This window comes from Lytechinus pictus, chromosome 12 (genome assembly GCF_037042905.1).
Source record: "Lytechinus pictus isolate F3 Inbred chromosome 12, Lp3.0, whole genome shotgun sequence".
In the NCBI taxonomy this organism is placed as follows: domain Eukaryota; kingdom Metazoa; phylum Echinodermata; class Echinoidea; order Temnopleuroida; family Toxopneustidae; genus Lytechinus; species Lytechinus pictus.
The window spans coordinates 6,054,560-6,069,829 of NC_087256.1; the positions used below are offsets into that span (position 1 = coordinate 6,054,560).

Consider the following 15,270-nt stretch of genomic DNA (forward strand, 5'->3'; position numbering starts at 1 on the left):
ACACAATAATGACACCTGACTGTCCTTTCAACTTGACCAAATGTACAGTATTACTTGACCCTTTAAATATTAGTGTAGACACCAAAATCATATCCCCATAGTATATTATTAATGAACTATATTATGTCCATATTGAAGTACCAACAGTCAATTTAGACCCCATTTTGGAGGCCATCTTGGATTTTTTAACATACCAGTCCACTGACCGTCCTCGTAACTTGTTCTAATGCATTAAACCATGGTTTTATGATTATGGTTTAGACATCAAAATCATATTTCCCAGACAGATATTGAACAAACTATGTCCTAATTTATTATTTGACTCTTGAAAATATGGTTTAGACACCAGAATCACATCTCACAGGCGGATATAGAATGAGCTCTGCCAATTTTTAAGTAACAACAGTCAATTTTAGTCCCCATTTTGTAAGCCATCTTGCGTTTTTTAACATACCAAACCACCGACTGTCCTTGTAACTTGTCCTAATGCATTACTTGACCCTTTAAAATATGGTTTAGACACCAAAATCATATTCCCCAGACAGATATTAAACAAACTATGTTTATTTGTAAGCAACATTAGACATTGTTTTATATCTTTTTTGGAAGCCATCTTGGAATTTTGGACATACAAGACCACCGACTGTCCGTGTAGCTTGTCCTAATGTATCATTCGCCTTTGAAATTATAGTTTAGACACCAAAATCATATCTCACAGGTGAATATAAAATGAGCTATTCCACTTTTAAGTATCAGCAGCCATTTTATAATTATTTTCGGAAGCCATATTGGATTTTCGGACATATTTGACTGTCGTTGTAACTTGTCCTAATATTATTAGACTCTTGAAACCAATGATTTAAAGTCAAAATCACTTCCCCTAGGCCAATATGAAATGAGCTACGTCCGCTTTATGTATCAGCAACCATTTTAGATTCAATTTTTTGAAGCCAACTTATGTTTTTGGACATTCCAGACCACTGGCTGTCCCTGTAACTTGGCCTTATGTACTATTGATCCTTAATAACCAATGAATAAAAAACAAATTAAAGCCATTTTATCAAGTAATGGATGAGTTGTGGATTTTTAGCCTACGGCAGCCAGTGAGGGCACCATCTTGGATTTTCCTGTTACCCTGGAGTACTTAATTTTTCTTTTCAACCTTTCAACCAGTAAGGGTATGTTTAAAAATTTAAATATTTTAATAAGTCTACTTATCATGTAAAATTAGCAGTGAATAGATTATACTTCATGTTGATTAGATTCATAATTATGTTAATTTAAAAATTATCACAGTATTTCAAAATCTTCTTCGTCAAAATCTGTATTGTAATTTTGAGGGGTCCAGATATGATGTATTGAGTAAAATTTATTTTGAAAAGTTGTCAGCTAGCCCAGCGAAAGAGTAAAACTTTCGAAATTTTTCATTTTTTTTACAAAAATAAAATTTTGTAAAAGATTTTGGGTATAGTATTTGTAAAATAATCATATTTTATCCATCTCTCTTTCAGGTTCTCTTTATTTTTTTCTTGGTAATTATTTTTTTTTGGGGGGGGTTTGGGGGGTTGCAGAATTTCCGGGAATTTTCTTGATGGAATCTTTTCATGGGAATAAACGGGAATTTGGTGGGAATTTTTGAATTTTCGGCAATTTTCAAGAAATGATGGGAATTTTCAAAAAGTAACAATTTTCTGATATATGCAGAAATTAAAATGCGTACTAGCAGATGATACTTGATAATTCTTTGTCATCAAATTTCGAGCCAAGTATTATGCTAAAACAGTCAGACAAAGCAAAATTTTAATGATTTCCATGTAAAAGTTGATTTACTGTATTTACATTGATTAGGAGCTCAAGACCATGTCAACTCCTCAGATAGACTTTTGATTTCGATTTATCAACGCCTATTATCCCCTTGTATATTGATATGATGAACGGCCTTAAAGCACAAATCACACCAAGACGCTTTCTTCAAAATGGCAGCCTGCGAATACTTTGAATGAAATTGACCAGCCTCGAAATTAGAGTTTCGGGAATTTATTTGAGCCCAAAAAAGTCTGATATGATTTTTGTAGGTCTTATGTCGATGCCATGTATAATGAAATAAGATGGTGCTTATCATTTAGCATATTTATGTTCAGCACCCTCAAATAAGGGACTAGGAAATAAAATAAACATATTATTTTTATCAAAATTTGTACTTTTAAGGGACCATTGGCAACATTGATATTTATCATTATGTTCAAGCATTACCAAATCAACATATCGTAAGAAATCATGCATAACACTTAATGTGATTTTGAAATTAAAAGAGTAGGTCAAACCTTACGCATATTAAGTTAATTTTATTGTATTTTCCACCTGTCCATTATCTTGTCAGCCATGTTATTTTTTGGTAAATTAAATGTTATTTTATTGCCATGGTAATGCCTTAAGATGTTATTTATACATTAAACAACAGAGATGTACGTGTATGTTTGGCACCCTAAATTTAGTAGAATTGAATGAAAAATAAGATTGTACAAGGTATTTTTTATCAAAGATGGTATTTTAGGGGGAATAAAATGACCCGTTGCCATGGGAACAGAACACACATTTGTAAACATTGATATCAATAAATTCAAGCATATTAAGTTAATTTTATTGTATTTTCCACCTGTCCATTATCTTGTCAGCCATGTTATTTTTGGGGTAAATTATATGTTATTTTATTGCCATGGTAATGCCTTAAGATGTTATTTATACATTAACCAACAGAGATGTACGTGTATGTTTGGCACCCTAAACTTAGTAGAATTGAATGAAAAATAAGATTCTACAAGGTATTTTTTTTTATCAAAGATGGTATTTTAGGGGGAATAAAATGACCCGTTGCCATGGGAACAGAACACACATTTGTAAACATTGATATCAATAAATTCAAGCATTACCAAGGCAACATCAGTTTTTATCATGCTAATGAACTCATGCGGAACACTTACTGTATTTTTTGTTCAAAACTTAATGACTGGTCAAAGTCAAACCTTATGTAGATTAAGTAAATCTATACTTTACTTTCCACCTGTCCATTATCATTACAACTGTGTTAGTTTGTTTTAACAAGTGGAATGCCTCTGGCCGTCTCACCTGCATCACGCGATTCAATATAGCAGCAGTGCTGATTTTGAAAACTACTATAACTCGCACAAGATGTTCAGTGATACTTGGTTACTCTTATTTTCACGTTTTATGAACTAGACCAATACACTTATAGAGATATGATGGCAATTCAACAAATACCCCCAACGTGGCCAAAGTTCTTTGACCTTACATGACCTTTGACCTTGATCATGTGACCTGAAACTCGCACAGGATGTTCAGTGATACTTGATTACTATTATGACTAAGTTTTATGAACTAGACCAACACACTTTCAAATTTATGGCTGTAATTCAACAAATACCCCAATTTGGCCAAAGTTCATTGACCCTAAATGACCTTTGACCTTGATCATGTGACCTGAAACTTGCACAGGATGTTCAGTAATACTTGATTACTATTATGTCCAAGTTTCATGAATCAGATCCATAAACTTTCAAAGTTATGATGGTAATTCAACAGATACCCCCAATTCGGCCAAAGTTCATTGACCCTAAATGACCTTTGACCTTGGTCATGTGATGTGAAACTCATGCAGGATGTTCAGTGATACTTGATTAACCTTATGTATAAGTTTCATGAACTAGGTCCATATATTTTCTAAGTTATGATGACATTTCAAAAACTTAACCTTAGGTTAAGATTTTGATGTTGATTCCCCCAACATGGTCTAAGTTCATTGACCCTAAATGACCTTTGACCTTGGTCATGTGACATGAAACTCAGGCAGGATGTTCAGTAATACTTGATTAACCTTATGGCCAAGTTTCATGAACTAGGTCCATATACTTTCTAAGTTATGCTGTCATTTCAAAAACTTAACCTCAGGTTAAGATTTGGTGTTGACGCCGCCGCCGCCGTCGCCGTCGCCGTCGGAAAAGCGGCGCCTATAGTCTCGCTCTGCTATGCAGGTGAGACAAAAATTATATCTTAATTGGTTGCCATGGCAAAGGCTGAAGATGTTATTTATACATTTTGCATCAAACATATCGATGTTTAGCAAACAAAGATTAGGGTAAATGCAAGAAAAATCAGATTCTACAGTCCCTTTTTTAATCAAAACTGATACTAAATGATCTGTTGCTATGGCAACAGGCCATTTTGAATATTAATATTTATTGTTGAATTCAAGTATTACCAAGGCAACATCAATGTTTATCATTCTAATTTAGTTCATGCAGAACACTGACTGTATTATTTTCCCCTAAATTAATTGAGTTGGTCAGACCTTACGAATGCACATTAAGTTAATATTCATTGTATCTTTCACCTGTTTTTAACCTTATCATCCACTTTAAAAAGAAATTAGATGTTATTTGGTTGCCATGGCAATGGCTTAAGATGTTATATTTATAAAATTTAGTCACAAACATATCTCGATTAGTACCTTGAAATTAGGGAAACTGGAATGATGATCTTACTGTACATGTATTTTACATTTTTATCAATATTTTTACTTTTCTACAGGGAAATAAGATGTTGCCATGGCAACGGGTCCTTTGCAAAATTGTTTATTTTTAAATTCAATTCAAGCTTTACCAAGGCAACATTAATTCTTATCTTTATAAAGAACTCCTGCAGAACACTTTCTGTATTTTTTGTTCAAATGAGGGGGTCAAATCTTAAGCATACAGATAAAGTTAATTCCACTTGTATTTTCCACCTGTCCATTGTCTTGTCAAACATGTTCTTTTGTAAATTAGATGTTATTTGGTTGCCATGGCAATGGCTTGAGATGTAATTTACACATTTAGCAACCAAAATATCTTCGATAAGCACTGTAAAGTTAGGGGAAATTAAAGATAAATCATATTCTACAACGTTTTTTTAATCAAAATTTTTACTTTTCTGGGGAAAAACAAGCCGTTGCCATGGCAACGGACCAATTGGAACTTTCTTAAAGATCTTGAATATTTCGCAATTTCATATGTATTCAATTGGGAGCCTGAAAATTATCATTTTGGTCATCTATATCATGTTTATTTACCATTTACATGGGAATGCATGTTATTTTGGAGAAATTAATCTGTTGCCATGGCAACGGCCGAAAATGGCATTTATAAATTTACCTCCCATCTTTAAAATAAATCTTACGGCATATACTAATACTTGTGAAAGTTTCATGCTTTAGTCATAATTTGCACAATTGTTCGGCTAATCCGCTCTACTACATATAGATATACATCTAACATAAAAAAAATAAACATCACATGAGATTAAAAAACAAGTATGTAAAAGGTATAGTATAGTTGGGGTTATGTGATTAAGATATCACATCGTTTGAAGAAAACAGGTGGCTAACATAAGATTTTTGAATTATTGATTTAATGAGAAATGATTCCCCATAAGAAGGTGCACTGCCAAAATGAAATGTAACTGAAATATGATGGCAATGGGTAGCAAGCTCAGAGACTGTTTCTAACCTTCATCGGCTTAAACTTTCCCTGTAACTGCCTTGTATTATATTTCTGGGGGATGTACGGAACAGATACCTGAATCACTTGGGGACAGTGATGGGGACCCAGTGCCTAAAGACTAGGATCTCACCATCTTTCTCTATGGAGCAGTCGGGATCTCTCAGGTACTTGAGGATACTCTCTCTGAGGTTGTCTGGTGCTGCCCTTCGGAAGCCCTTGGAGTGGGTCAAGAAGTCGAGGAGATGATCCCCTTCCTGAGAGCCCTCTCCGAAAATGGCTGTACCTTGGATGTAGCGGTCGACTTGCTGACCCGTGTGTGGCATGTCCTGGGAGTCCAAGGCAGCTTCTATCTGCTCATCAGTCAGCAGGAGCGGTCTCATGTCGGTCACAATCTCGTTCATCTTTCGATGGACCTTGATGATAGTGGAATTCCCTGGACATGATGAAGCAGAAAGTTGCGATGAAGAAAGATTCAGAGTGTATACTGAGGATTTACTGAGAGTTTCATAAAGGGAAAGGTGACCAAGTACACAATCAAGAGAAAGGGAGACAGAGATGGAGAACAATGAAAGAGGAGAGAGGGTACAGAAACAAAGTCAGGTATAGTGAGTGAGAGAGTAAACAGAAATTGTCAAGAATGCTCTACACGAATAAGCACAGGAGAGTTGAGAAAAGAGAGAAAATTACCAAGGACAGAATCAAAAGAGAGAGAGAGAGAAAGACAGATGGCCATGTGTCTTGAACTCACCCCACATAAAGGTGGTGTTGTTACGCTTTTTCAATTTTCATTCTGTTTAACATACAATATCTCAGCTGAATGGAAAGATATTATCATGAAATTGGAATCGATTTAAAGCTAAATATATACTCTATCATATCTGAAAAAATGACCGCAATAGCATGCATATTCATGACGCCGCGACTGAACGAATAGAAAATGGCGAGGGTGGAGGAGGGGGGTGGGAGGTGGTACACACAAACTCTATGGGAGAGTCACGTTTCATTTTTTAAATGCAAATAACTTTGGTATACAAGGGGCTAGAGACTTGATTTTGGTCTCATTTTAAAGCTTGAGGTTAGGAGTATAATAATCCAACATTATTCAAATCATATTTCAATTAATTAATTATAATTAATGATAATTATGAAAACCCTAAAATTGCTTACATGAAATACAACAAAAATTCTCGTAGAGGAACACATTATGATGTGATTTTTTGGCCAAGTGGAGATGAATTGTCATGAAATTGATATCATTTGAAAGCTGAGTAAAAGTTCTCTTAGGGTATTGAGTTATATATACACATCAATTTGCGACAATGCGCTCAATATAAAGAATAAAACAAGTGGAACGCCTCTGGCAGTCTCGCCTGCATTACGCAATTCGATATAGCAGCAGTACTGCCTTTGGGAACAGCTAACGAATAATTATTCACAGAAGAAAACACTAATATGATAATAGAATATGTCCATAGAACAAAAATGACCTTTGACCATGATCATGTGACCAAAGACATGCGCAAAACAATCATTCATACTTGATTACCCTTAAGTTGATGTTTCATGAGCTAGATCCATAAAGTTTCTAAGTTATGATGCCAATTCAACACATACTCCCAACATGGTCAGAGTTTATTGACCTTTAAATGAGCTTTGATCTTGGCTATGTTCCTGAAACACGCACAGGGTATTCAGGGATACATTGCTGCTCTTATGTCCAAGTTTAATGAACTAGGTCCATAAACTTTTAAAGTTATGATTACAATTCCTCAAATACCCCCAACATTACCAAAGTTTATTGACCCTAAGTGACCTTTGACCTTGGTCATGTGACCTGAAAATCGCACATGATATGCAGGGATACATGGTTGCTCTTATGTCCAAGTTTCATTTACTAGATCCATAAACTTATAAAGTTATGACAATTCCTCATATAAAAAATGCCTCTACCTCTATATCATAGAATCATTAATTATGATTTCTTTGAAAAATTGAAATTTTACATTAGATTCAAAATTTACATAAATTTGCATATCAAAATGACCAACCTCATTTTTAATGCCATTTTTTGAATCCTCATGAAAATTCCTTTCAGAAAAAGTGTACTTTTGTTGGGATACAGTAAATATTTTTAAAGTTATGACAATTTTTATGCTGATGGGTGCGCAATCATTGGATTTCAGTGATGTAAAACAAATGGGGCGAGTTCAAGACGCATGGCCAGATGGAGAAGAGTGAAAAAAGAGGGAGGGTACAGAGAAAGAAAGCTAAATTTTTTTTAAAGAGTACCCAGAATTTCTCTTCACTTACTTGATAGATTAACAATGAAAAGGAGACCTCCTTCTTCAAGCATGTCATAGAGTCTCTTTAGGCTCTGTTTCAAGTCCGAAGCATAGTAGAGAACATGTACTGCGTGTATGAAGTGGAATTTCGGTGGCTGGGCACCACTGCTGAAGGCTTTGTCCAAGTACTGATCGGATGTCTCTGCACTCCACTTGAAGGACGCACCTTTTAAGGCATCTCCTTTCTCCTTTATGAGGTTCTTGAAGAGGTCGTTCTGAGCCTCTGAAGGCTCCACAATGGTGTTATTGATCCTGGGGAACGTTGGCAGGAGCTGCTCCAGCATGGCACAGTCTATGTTTCCTACAGCAGGTGGGGAGTGGATGAATAATCAACAGATACATGTATGTGAACAAGGAGACATTAGACTTGCATCGCATCCTCATTTTGCCACTATCCACCCAGGTTTTTTTGAAGGGTACCAGGGTGGTTGTGAAAGCAAATGATGTACATGCAAGCCTTAAATTTTGATATTTGGAAGGGAAAGGCCACTTTTCCATATTAAATGAAAAAATGGCACAACAAATCTTCAAGGTCAATGAGAGGGGTATTGGTTGAGGCCAATGAGAAAGGCATCCACAACCATGGCATTGAATAAAATAAAACCCTATGCCTAGCAGTAGCAATTGAATTAGAAACTCTTGTTGCAGTACCTCCCAGGGAGTGGAAAAAGTGCAAGTACTGCGTGCAGACGAGAAAAAAAAATCAGATAAACATTCAAAAATTCAAAATAAACAAATTACATTTATCATAGAAACAAAAGAATGATATCAAACAACTATAAACAAGTGGCATAAAAGTCATAATAAATCATATAAAAGTGACAGTGTAAAGAGAGAGTGTAAAGAGAGAGAGAGAGAGAGGGATTCTCTATCAGGGCTAACAATGAGTGCTTGCATTCCTCTATATTAACCAACAGTGTACACATACTTGCTAATTGTTTTTACTTTGGTGAAACCTTGACAATATGAACTCTTTACTTCATATTTCCTTTTAATATAGATACCAGACTCTGCAGACAATGTAACGTCTGTCTTGATATGAGTCACATGTACAGAGTATACATGTGGGTGAATTTTTTGGCCTCTGCCTGTTTGACTTGAATCCAAAATGTGTTTTGCAATGAATTCTACAGCAAGTAGGAGGATAGGAACTTCATTGGCATATGGATTCACGCCTTACATTGAAACAATTCAAATTTACCTAACACCAGAGTACCTTCTGACAAATCCAAGTATAATTGATTATTTGGGAGGAGATACTTCTTCAGGCTGTGTGTTTAGGACACATTCTTTCATTAAAATTGGTGATTTGTGAGGTGCAAAGGTTTTTACCGACTCTCTCGGCATATTTATTGAGTAAATGGCTGAGTAAATAATTATTACGCAAATAATGCATGATTTATGGGTCTCGTAACATAAAGGTTATAGCACATAAATCAAAATGTAAAATCTTTTTCTATGCTCTGTCTTATGGGCCCCAGTATCGTGTTTCATAAAGGTGGGCATAATTTACTTCAAGCAAGGATCACCAGTCATTCATAAAGTCACTTGTAACTTAAGAACAGCTTTATGAAGCATTCATCTGGTCTATAACACTCTTCTCATTAAACTTTCTAAAACTGGTTTACTCGAAACCGTTTCAGGAAACCAGTTTGGGAGATCGCTTTACTTCACGTAAAGTGGTCTTGTTGCCATGGGAACGCTCTTAGTGGGGTGACATGTTTCACACGAAATTTGAAACTGCCGCGTAGGCATTCCACATACAGTGTGTGGAGTAGAGCGTTTGAGATGTGTGAAGATCGCTACCCGAAGAATGGTTGTGTCCTCACTTATATACGCTCCAACCAGTTTAACGAGGTAAATCGATCTTCAAAACTACCTTACGAGGTGGTTTTCAAAACCGGTTTGGAAGATCACTTCCAAGGCCGCTTCGACCGTTCTCATTATATGTTAAACTAGTTTTAGGAAGGTAGTGAGAACGGTGTCAATGATTGCAGAAGCAATTATAAGATTTATGTTTAATGTATGCCCTTACCCGCCCCACTTCCAATCCCTAACACTCTGAGAGGATCTGCAGACTGGCATTTCACAGACAACTTGTCAACAATCTGTTCCTTGAAGGAGGACTCTACCCAGTCCTGGATGGCTCCTGTCTCGGCTGAACATCGGGTGAAGGTCTGGTAAGCCTCTGAGTAGTAGTCAAGATCATCAAGAATGTAGGGCACTTCAGCCATCCTGCGTTAATTGGGCTGGTGACAGATAATAGAAAAGAGGGAAGAAATGTAAATAATTGAATATGAATCGTGCAATATTTTAGTATAGAGCTTGATACCATTGATGCAACAATGGAATCAATATGATATCAATATGATTTATTCAGGACATCATAATGATCATAATTCTTCAGATCTTCAAGGACAAAGCCAAGCCATAGAAATGTCAACAACACAAAGCCGAAGGAACACAATGCACAAAAATATAAATATACATGTCACTACAAAAATGTAAATCATCTGTGTAAATAACCCTCCAAAAGAAATTTGAATTACAGTACAGTGATTACAGAAATATTTATTCAACGGTCAAGTCGACCTCCATCCCCAAAAATGTATAAAATGAATAGAGAAAAATAAAAAATAAAGTTATGATGTCTTTCAGGCTATGTGATTGATGACTGTCCATTTTTAAAATCATTCATATTTTGGATGACCCTAAAAGCAATATGCACATGGTGAAGAAAAAGATTTAAATGTGATTTTGAAAATGTTGAAGATTATACAGGCCCCAGCAAGATTACTTGAATCACCCCCCCCCCCTCTGATACACACACATCAGAATTCTACCAGAATTTCTCGAGAATGCATGAACAGTTGTATCTCTAGCAGTTTATCAACTTTGTGACAGAAAGAACACCTAGGAGATCATGGGTGTGAAAAAGACCCACAATAACAACTCAGACAGCAATTATGATAACCTTGTCCTCAGTTAGTATCCACTTGAACCTTGAAGAAGTTCTCTCCCCAAAAGTCTACATGCTGTCCTGGAGAGGGGATGAAGTAAGGTTGGTAATGCAGAGTTTGTCTTCTGGGGGGGGGGGGGCACTTCCACTGACGGGTGGATACCAGGTGCAACCAAAGAAATGCATAAAAAAGGATCTTTTAAACATTGGGCAAGTTATGTACGTAACTGAAAAAAGGGTATATATTTCGTTAGGAAAGCTACTTGTTTACTGTCAAATTTGCGAGGGTATAAAAAAAGACTATTTGCGTTATAAAGGATGAATTTTTTTGTCCCAACACTACGTGTTTGAGTCGGAGCAAGGTGTGGGAGGTGGGGCGGAACCCAATGTAAGTAAAGGTAAAGCTGATGTCCGTGATCATGTTCTTGACATAATAATCAAAATATTGCTGTACTTGTTTATTCTGTGAATACTTGACAAGGGTATCGTTTTGATTCCAATACTTGTTAAGGGTATGGTTTCGCATGCCAATACTTGTTAAGGGGTGCATTTTCAGAAATTCTTGTAGCCTTTTTTTTGGCTTTGGATTGCACAAAAAATATGGATTCAATAGTTGTAACTTGTAATCATCTTCAATTTTTTTCTTTATAGTATAGCCTAACATTTTGCACTGAAAATTAGTGAGAATTTGCTTGTTACTGTAACTTTTCCAAATGGCTGTTCAAAATCGATTGTCCAGACACACAACAACTGTGCATAATATATTATAATCATGATAAGTGATGAAATCATTTTTTTTTTATTTACAAGTGATGTTTTGTAAGAACTGAGTGGCCCAGTTCAAGTTGTTCAATAGTTGCAGATGACACTTGCCATTTAACATCCTTGACCTCACTATTTTAGGAACCCTAGCTAGATTTTACAATAAGGAAAAAAATGTTCAGAAGATCAATAGGTTGAATAGGTTCACTTCAGTGACCTCAATCTATTGTTACGTGTGTGGAGTGATTTTATAGTGAGTTCGAGAATGCTAGAGACTATTTAGACCGAAAGCTTCATTCTCTGTTTTATTGGTTGTTCCGCTGGTACATCTTGCTTCACTACAAAGCTATAGCCTAGGTCTAGATCATCATCACAGCTACAAAGCAACAGAACAAGAGTTCCAATGACGCTGTGGTCGGGTGCAGATGCGACAGTGTGAGGGATTAGTTTAGAGCAGCCTTAAATTTATCTAGGGATTGCAGTGATGTTGTAGTGGCTACGGGAAGATTCCACCAGTCCTGTACATGGTTCTGGGCAGGAATCATTAGGTCTAACATTACAACTAAAACAACTTACAAGTGCCTGTCTGAATCTACAGACCTGCCTACCTCTGGGAGTGAATAATTGTATTCTGTGATAAAAAAGTGTATTTTTCCCCAAAAAAGTGTATTTCATAATAAAATGCGTGGCGTACTCGCTCATCGCGGCACTCAAGCTGCATGCAAGGTGAAATGCGCACTGTTCTTGCAGATGAAAAAAAAAAACCATTTAAACATGTGTTATATCTCACCCTGGTTTTAACAAAATGATTGAAAAAAAAAAGTTACCTGAAATTACATTGATCTAATAACCATATTTGTGTAATTTTTATGAAATAGAGACATATAGAGATGATTTTTCTCAATAAATTACGATTTTGTAAAAAAAAAAAAAGTATTTTCTAAAGAAAAATCATACTGCCGTATTTTGGTTGCAAAAACATACTAAATACGCCAAAAAACGTACTGGTTGGCAGGTCTGCTTCTACAACTCCTGGAAAGACTTCCATATGCATACATGTACCCCCCCCCCCAGCCTTCCGTTTCGTTCACTTCAGATTTCTCTATGGATTTTTTTAGTGTTCCTGACCTTGGGACTTTTTTTAGGGATTATGTGCCGATAGTTTGACTAGTCTACTCTAGACTTACAGACCCTTTACTGACTAAATAAACCGATTGTCTATGCCTATGGACAATTACACGCACTGAAAATTTGATGGAATAATGCCATAAATTTTGGTATGTATTTCCAATCTCCCATCAATTTTCACATATGTTCTATTTTATGGCTAAATATTAATTTGAACCTTCTCCATATTTTTATTTTCAACTATAGGGTACATCTTGTCAATTGCCCAACTCCTCCATCCGCTCTGTACCAAATTTGACAAGGGCAAGGGCCCAGGGCGGCCGATTTGCCGAATCCCTGGATCCCCAGTCATTTTTTTCCGAAGTCATGTAGACCCCTACCTCAAGCGATGTTCGTGCAGGCTCCACTCCACTCCACTCCACTTACCCTACGCTCCACCTGGAGCGTAGGGAAGCGGTAGTGAAGTGGAGTGGAGCCTGCATCTGCACGAACATCGCTTGAGCCTGAGGTAGACCCCTACCCCACCCATGGGTACATTACCGCCGCCGTCCACAGGATAACCACTTGCACGGCACTTGCAATGCCTTTCGGGCTATATATTTTAAATTAGCAATATATATGGATTTAAGATCAGATAAGCTTTGGATATGAAACTTACAAACGATATGAAGCCAATTTCAATTCCTCTCTGTCTTGCTGGTACTTTATATCGATGATTTTTCTTGATGTCGAAGCAGGCATGGCGCCGATTCGCTGGTTCTCTCTATACGCACAGAGAGGGCGCGCGATATTATTTAATAAACTTGCTTGCTTACGTCGTTTACGTCAGATCAGCTGTACTGCTGGTTGCATTCTAGGCGCTCCGCATTTTTTCGCTGTTCAGCGTTATTTTATGATGTAGCGCCATCAGCGATTATACGTGACATGCAACCTGTTGATTTTTGGTACAATTTCCTATTATGCGCCGGCGACTTTAATCTAGACTGTTCGATAGGAAAAATTCGCATTTCGATTGTTGTTTGCGTAATTTCCACCGCAGTATGAAGGATGACTAGGATGGATCGAACGAAGTATCGTGGTTGAGATTTGGAGGTAAGCGATAAAAACACTTTCATAAATAATTTCCAATTCCTTTTTACAATGAACTTAAATCATACGATCAAGATTAACATAGTGGAAAAATATTGAAGGGTTTGGCGTGTTTTAGTCCCTCACATTCGTGTGTGATGAATGAAAACGTCAAAATGCACTATGAAATCACATGCGTTGTGCAAGGTTATTACCAATAATTACTAACCTCGCATGTTGTGTGACTGTGAGTGCCCCTACCCAAGTAAAACAACATTTTAAATCAAGCCTTTGGGTTAATTTCTTAGTCTTACTCTGAAAAAGACCTGAAACCACTGTGTTTAAAACTTTATGTCATGCAATCATTGCATTGCAGTTTCAGCTCAGCCAGGTGCATGATTTAGTTTATTAAACACTGTAACAGTACAGTTACAGACTGGAGCGGCCGGTAGCGGCGCGGTCGGCCGTCGTCAGCCGGCTCGGGTGGGCGTGTACCGTACCGTACGGATCGGAGGAACAGTTGTCATGGTCAACACGGCCCGGCAACAACATGATACAGTCCATGAATGGAGCTCTTGGCCACTTGTTCACACATTCACAATTACTAATTATTATATTAACATGCAATATTCCATCTCTCTGACATATTTAATGATATAAACTTACTCGTAGAACTAGTTTAATTTCGTGTCTTTTCGATCTTGGACCACTGCCTGGCGTCTTTCTTCCAATGGCCCTCTATCGGCCAGCAGCAGTAATTAAATGGAAGAGAGTGCTTCCACTTTTCAAAACGGAACTTCCTGGAATTTACTTTGAAAGTTCCTGTAATTTTACAAAATATCCTGGAATTTTCCGAATGTTCTCCTTTCTTCCATAAGTTTTAATTATCTTCTATACACAAAAAAAAAATGAAAAATAGGGCTCAGTACCGTAATTGAGCCAAAAATGTTGAGGGGACGAAACACGACGTAGCGGGCAAAGTTTATAAAGAGTTATAAGCGAGCGAGCAAAAAATTTGACATGTTAACTAAAAAGATCAAATTTTGATATAGATTTTGACATGATATTCAGAAAATAATATAATTCCCGGAAATGATAACTTCCTGGAATTTCTCACTTCCTGATGATCCTGGAAAATAGCGAAACTTTATGGAAGTTCCAGGGGCCGATTGCACGAAAGGGTCTTTCCAAGGACCGTCTTTCGTGTCGCCCATCTTTTATGATACGCCATGAGAAACGCATTTCAAATAAATTATCTGGAAATATATTTTATTTTTCCATTAAAATAAACAAAATATTTGTTTATAAAATGATGTGATATCTCATGAAATTGTATAAAATTTGATTTAAAAGCAAGCTTACGAATTTTATTTGTTTATCATAAATTTCAGAAACACCCCGCTTATAGCGCATCATACAAGATGGGCGACACGAAAGACGGTCCTTGGAAAGACCC

At 36.6% G+C, this 15,270-nt stretch overlaps 1 protein-coding gene across 1 annotated transcript; it reads right to left on the reverse strand.

Annotated features, from left to right (window-relative positions):
• Window positions 1-1,459: 1,459 nt before the first annotated feature.
• LOC129273436 (histamine N-methyltransferase-like) lies at window positions 1,460-14,562 on the reverse strand. The gene is made up of 4 exons (XM_054910466.2): window positions 14,481-14,562; window positions 9,933-10,146; window positions 7,866-8,198; window positions 1,460-5,988 (listed from the first exon to the last, which is right to left on the reverse strand). The coding sequence occupies exons 2-4, from the start codon at window positions 10,129-10,131 to the stop codon at window positions 5,636-5,638; spliced, it is 885 nt and encodes a 294-aa protein (XP_054766441.2). The 5' UTR covers window positions 10,132-10,146; window positions 14,481-14,562; the 3' UTR covers window positions 1,460-5,635.
• Window positions 14,563-15,270: the final 708 nt, after the last annotated feature.

Coding starts and splice junctions, on each gene's coding strand:
- LOC129273436 (XM_054910466.2), bottom strand. CDS start 10,131: ATGGCTGAAGTGCCCTACATTCTTGATGATCTTGACTACTACTCAGAG. Junction 8,199..9,932: donor AGGGATTGGAAGTGGGGCGG/GTAAGGGCATAC, acceptor CACCTGCTGTAG/GAAACATAGACTGTGCCATG. Junction 5,989..7,865: donor TTTCATTGTTAATCTATCAA/GTAAGTGAAGAG, acceptor CATCATGTCCAG/GGAATTCCACTATCATCAAG.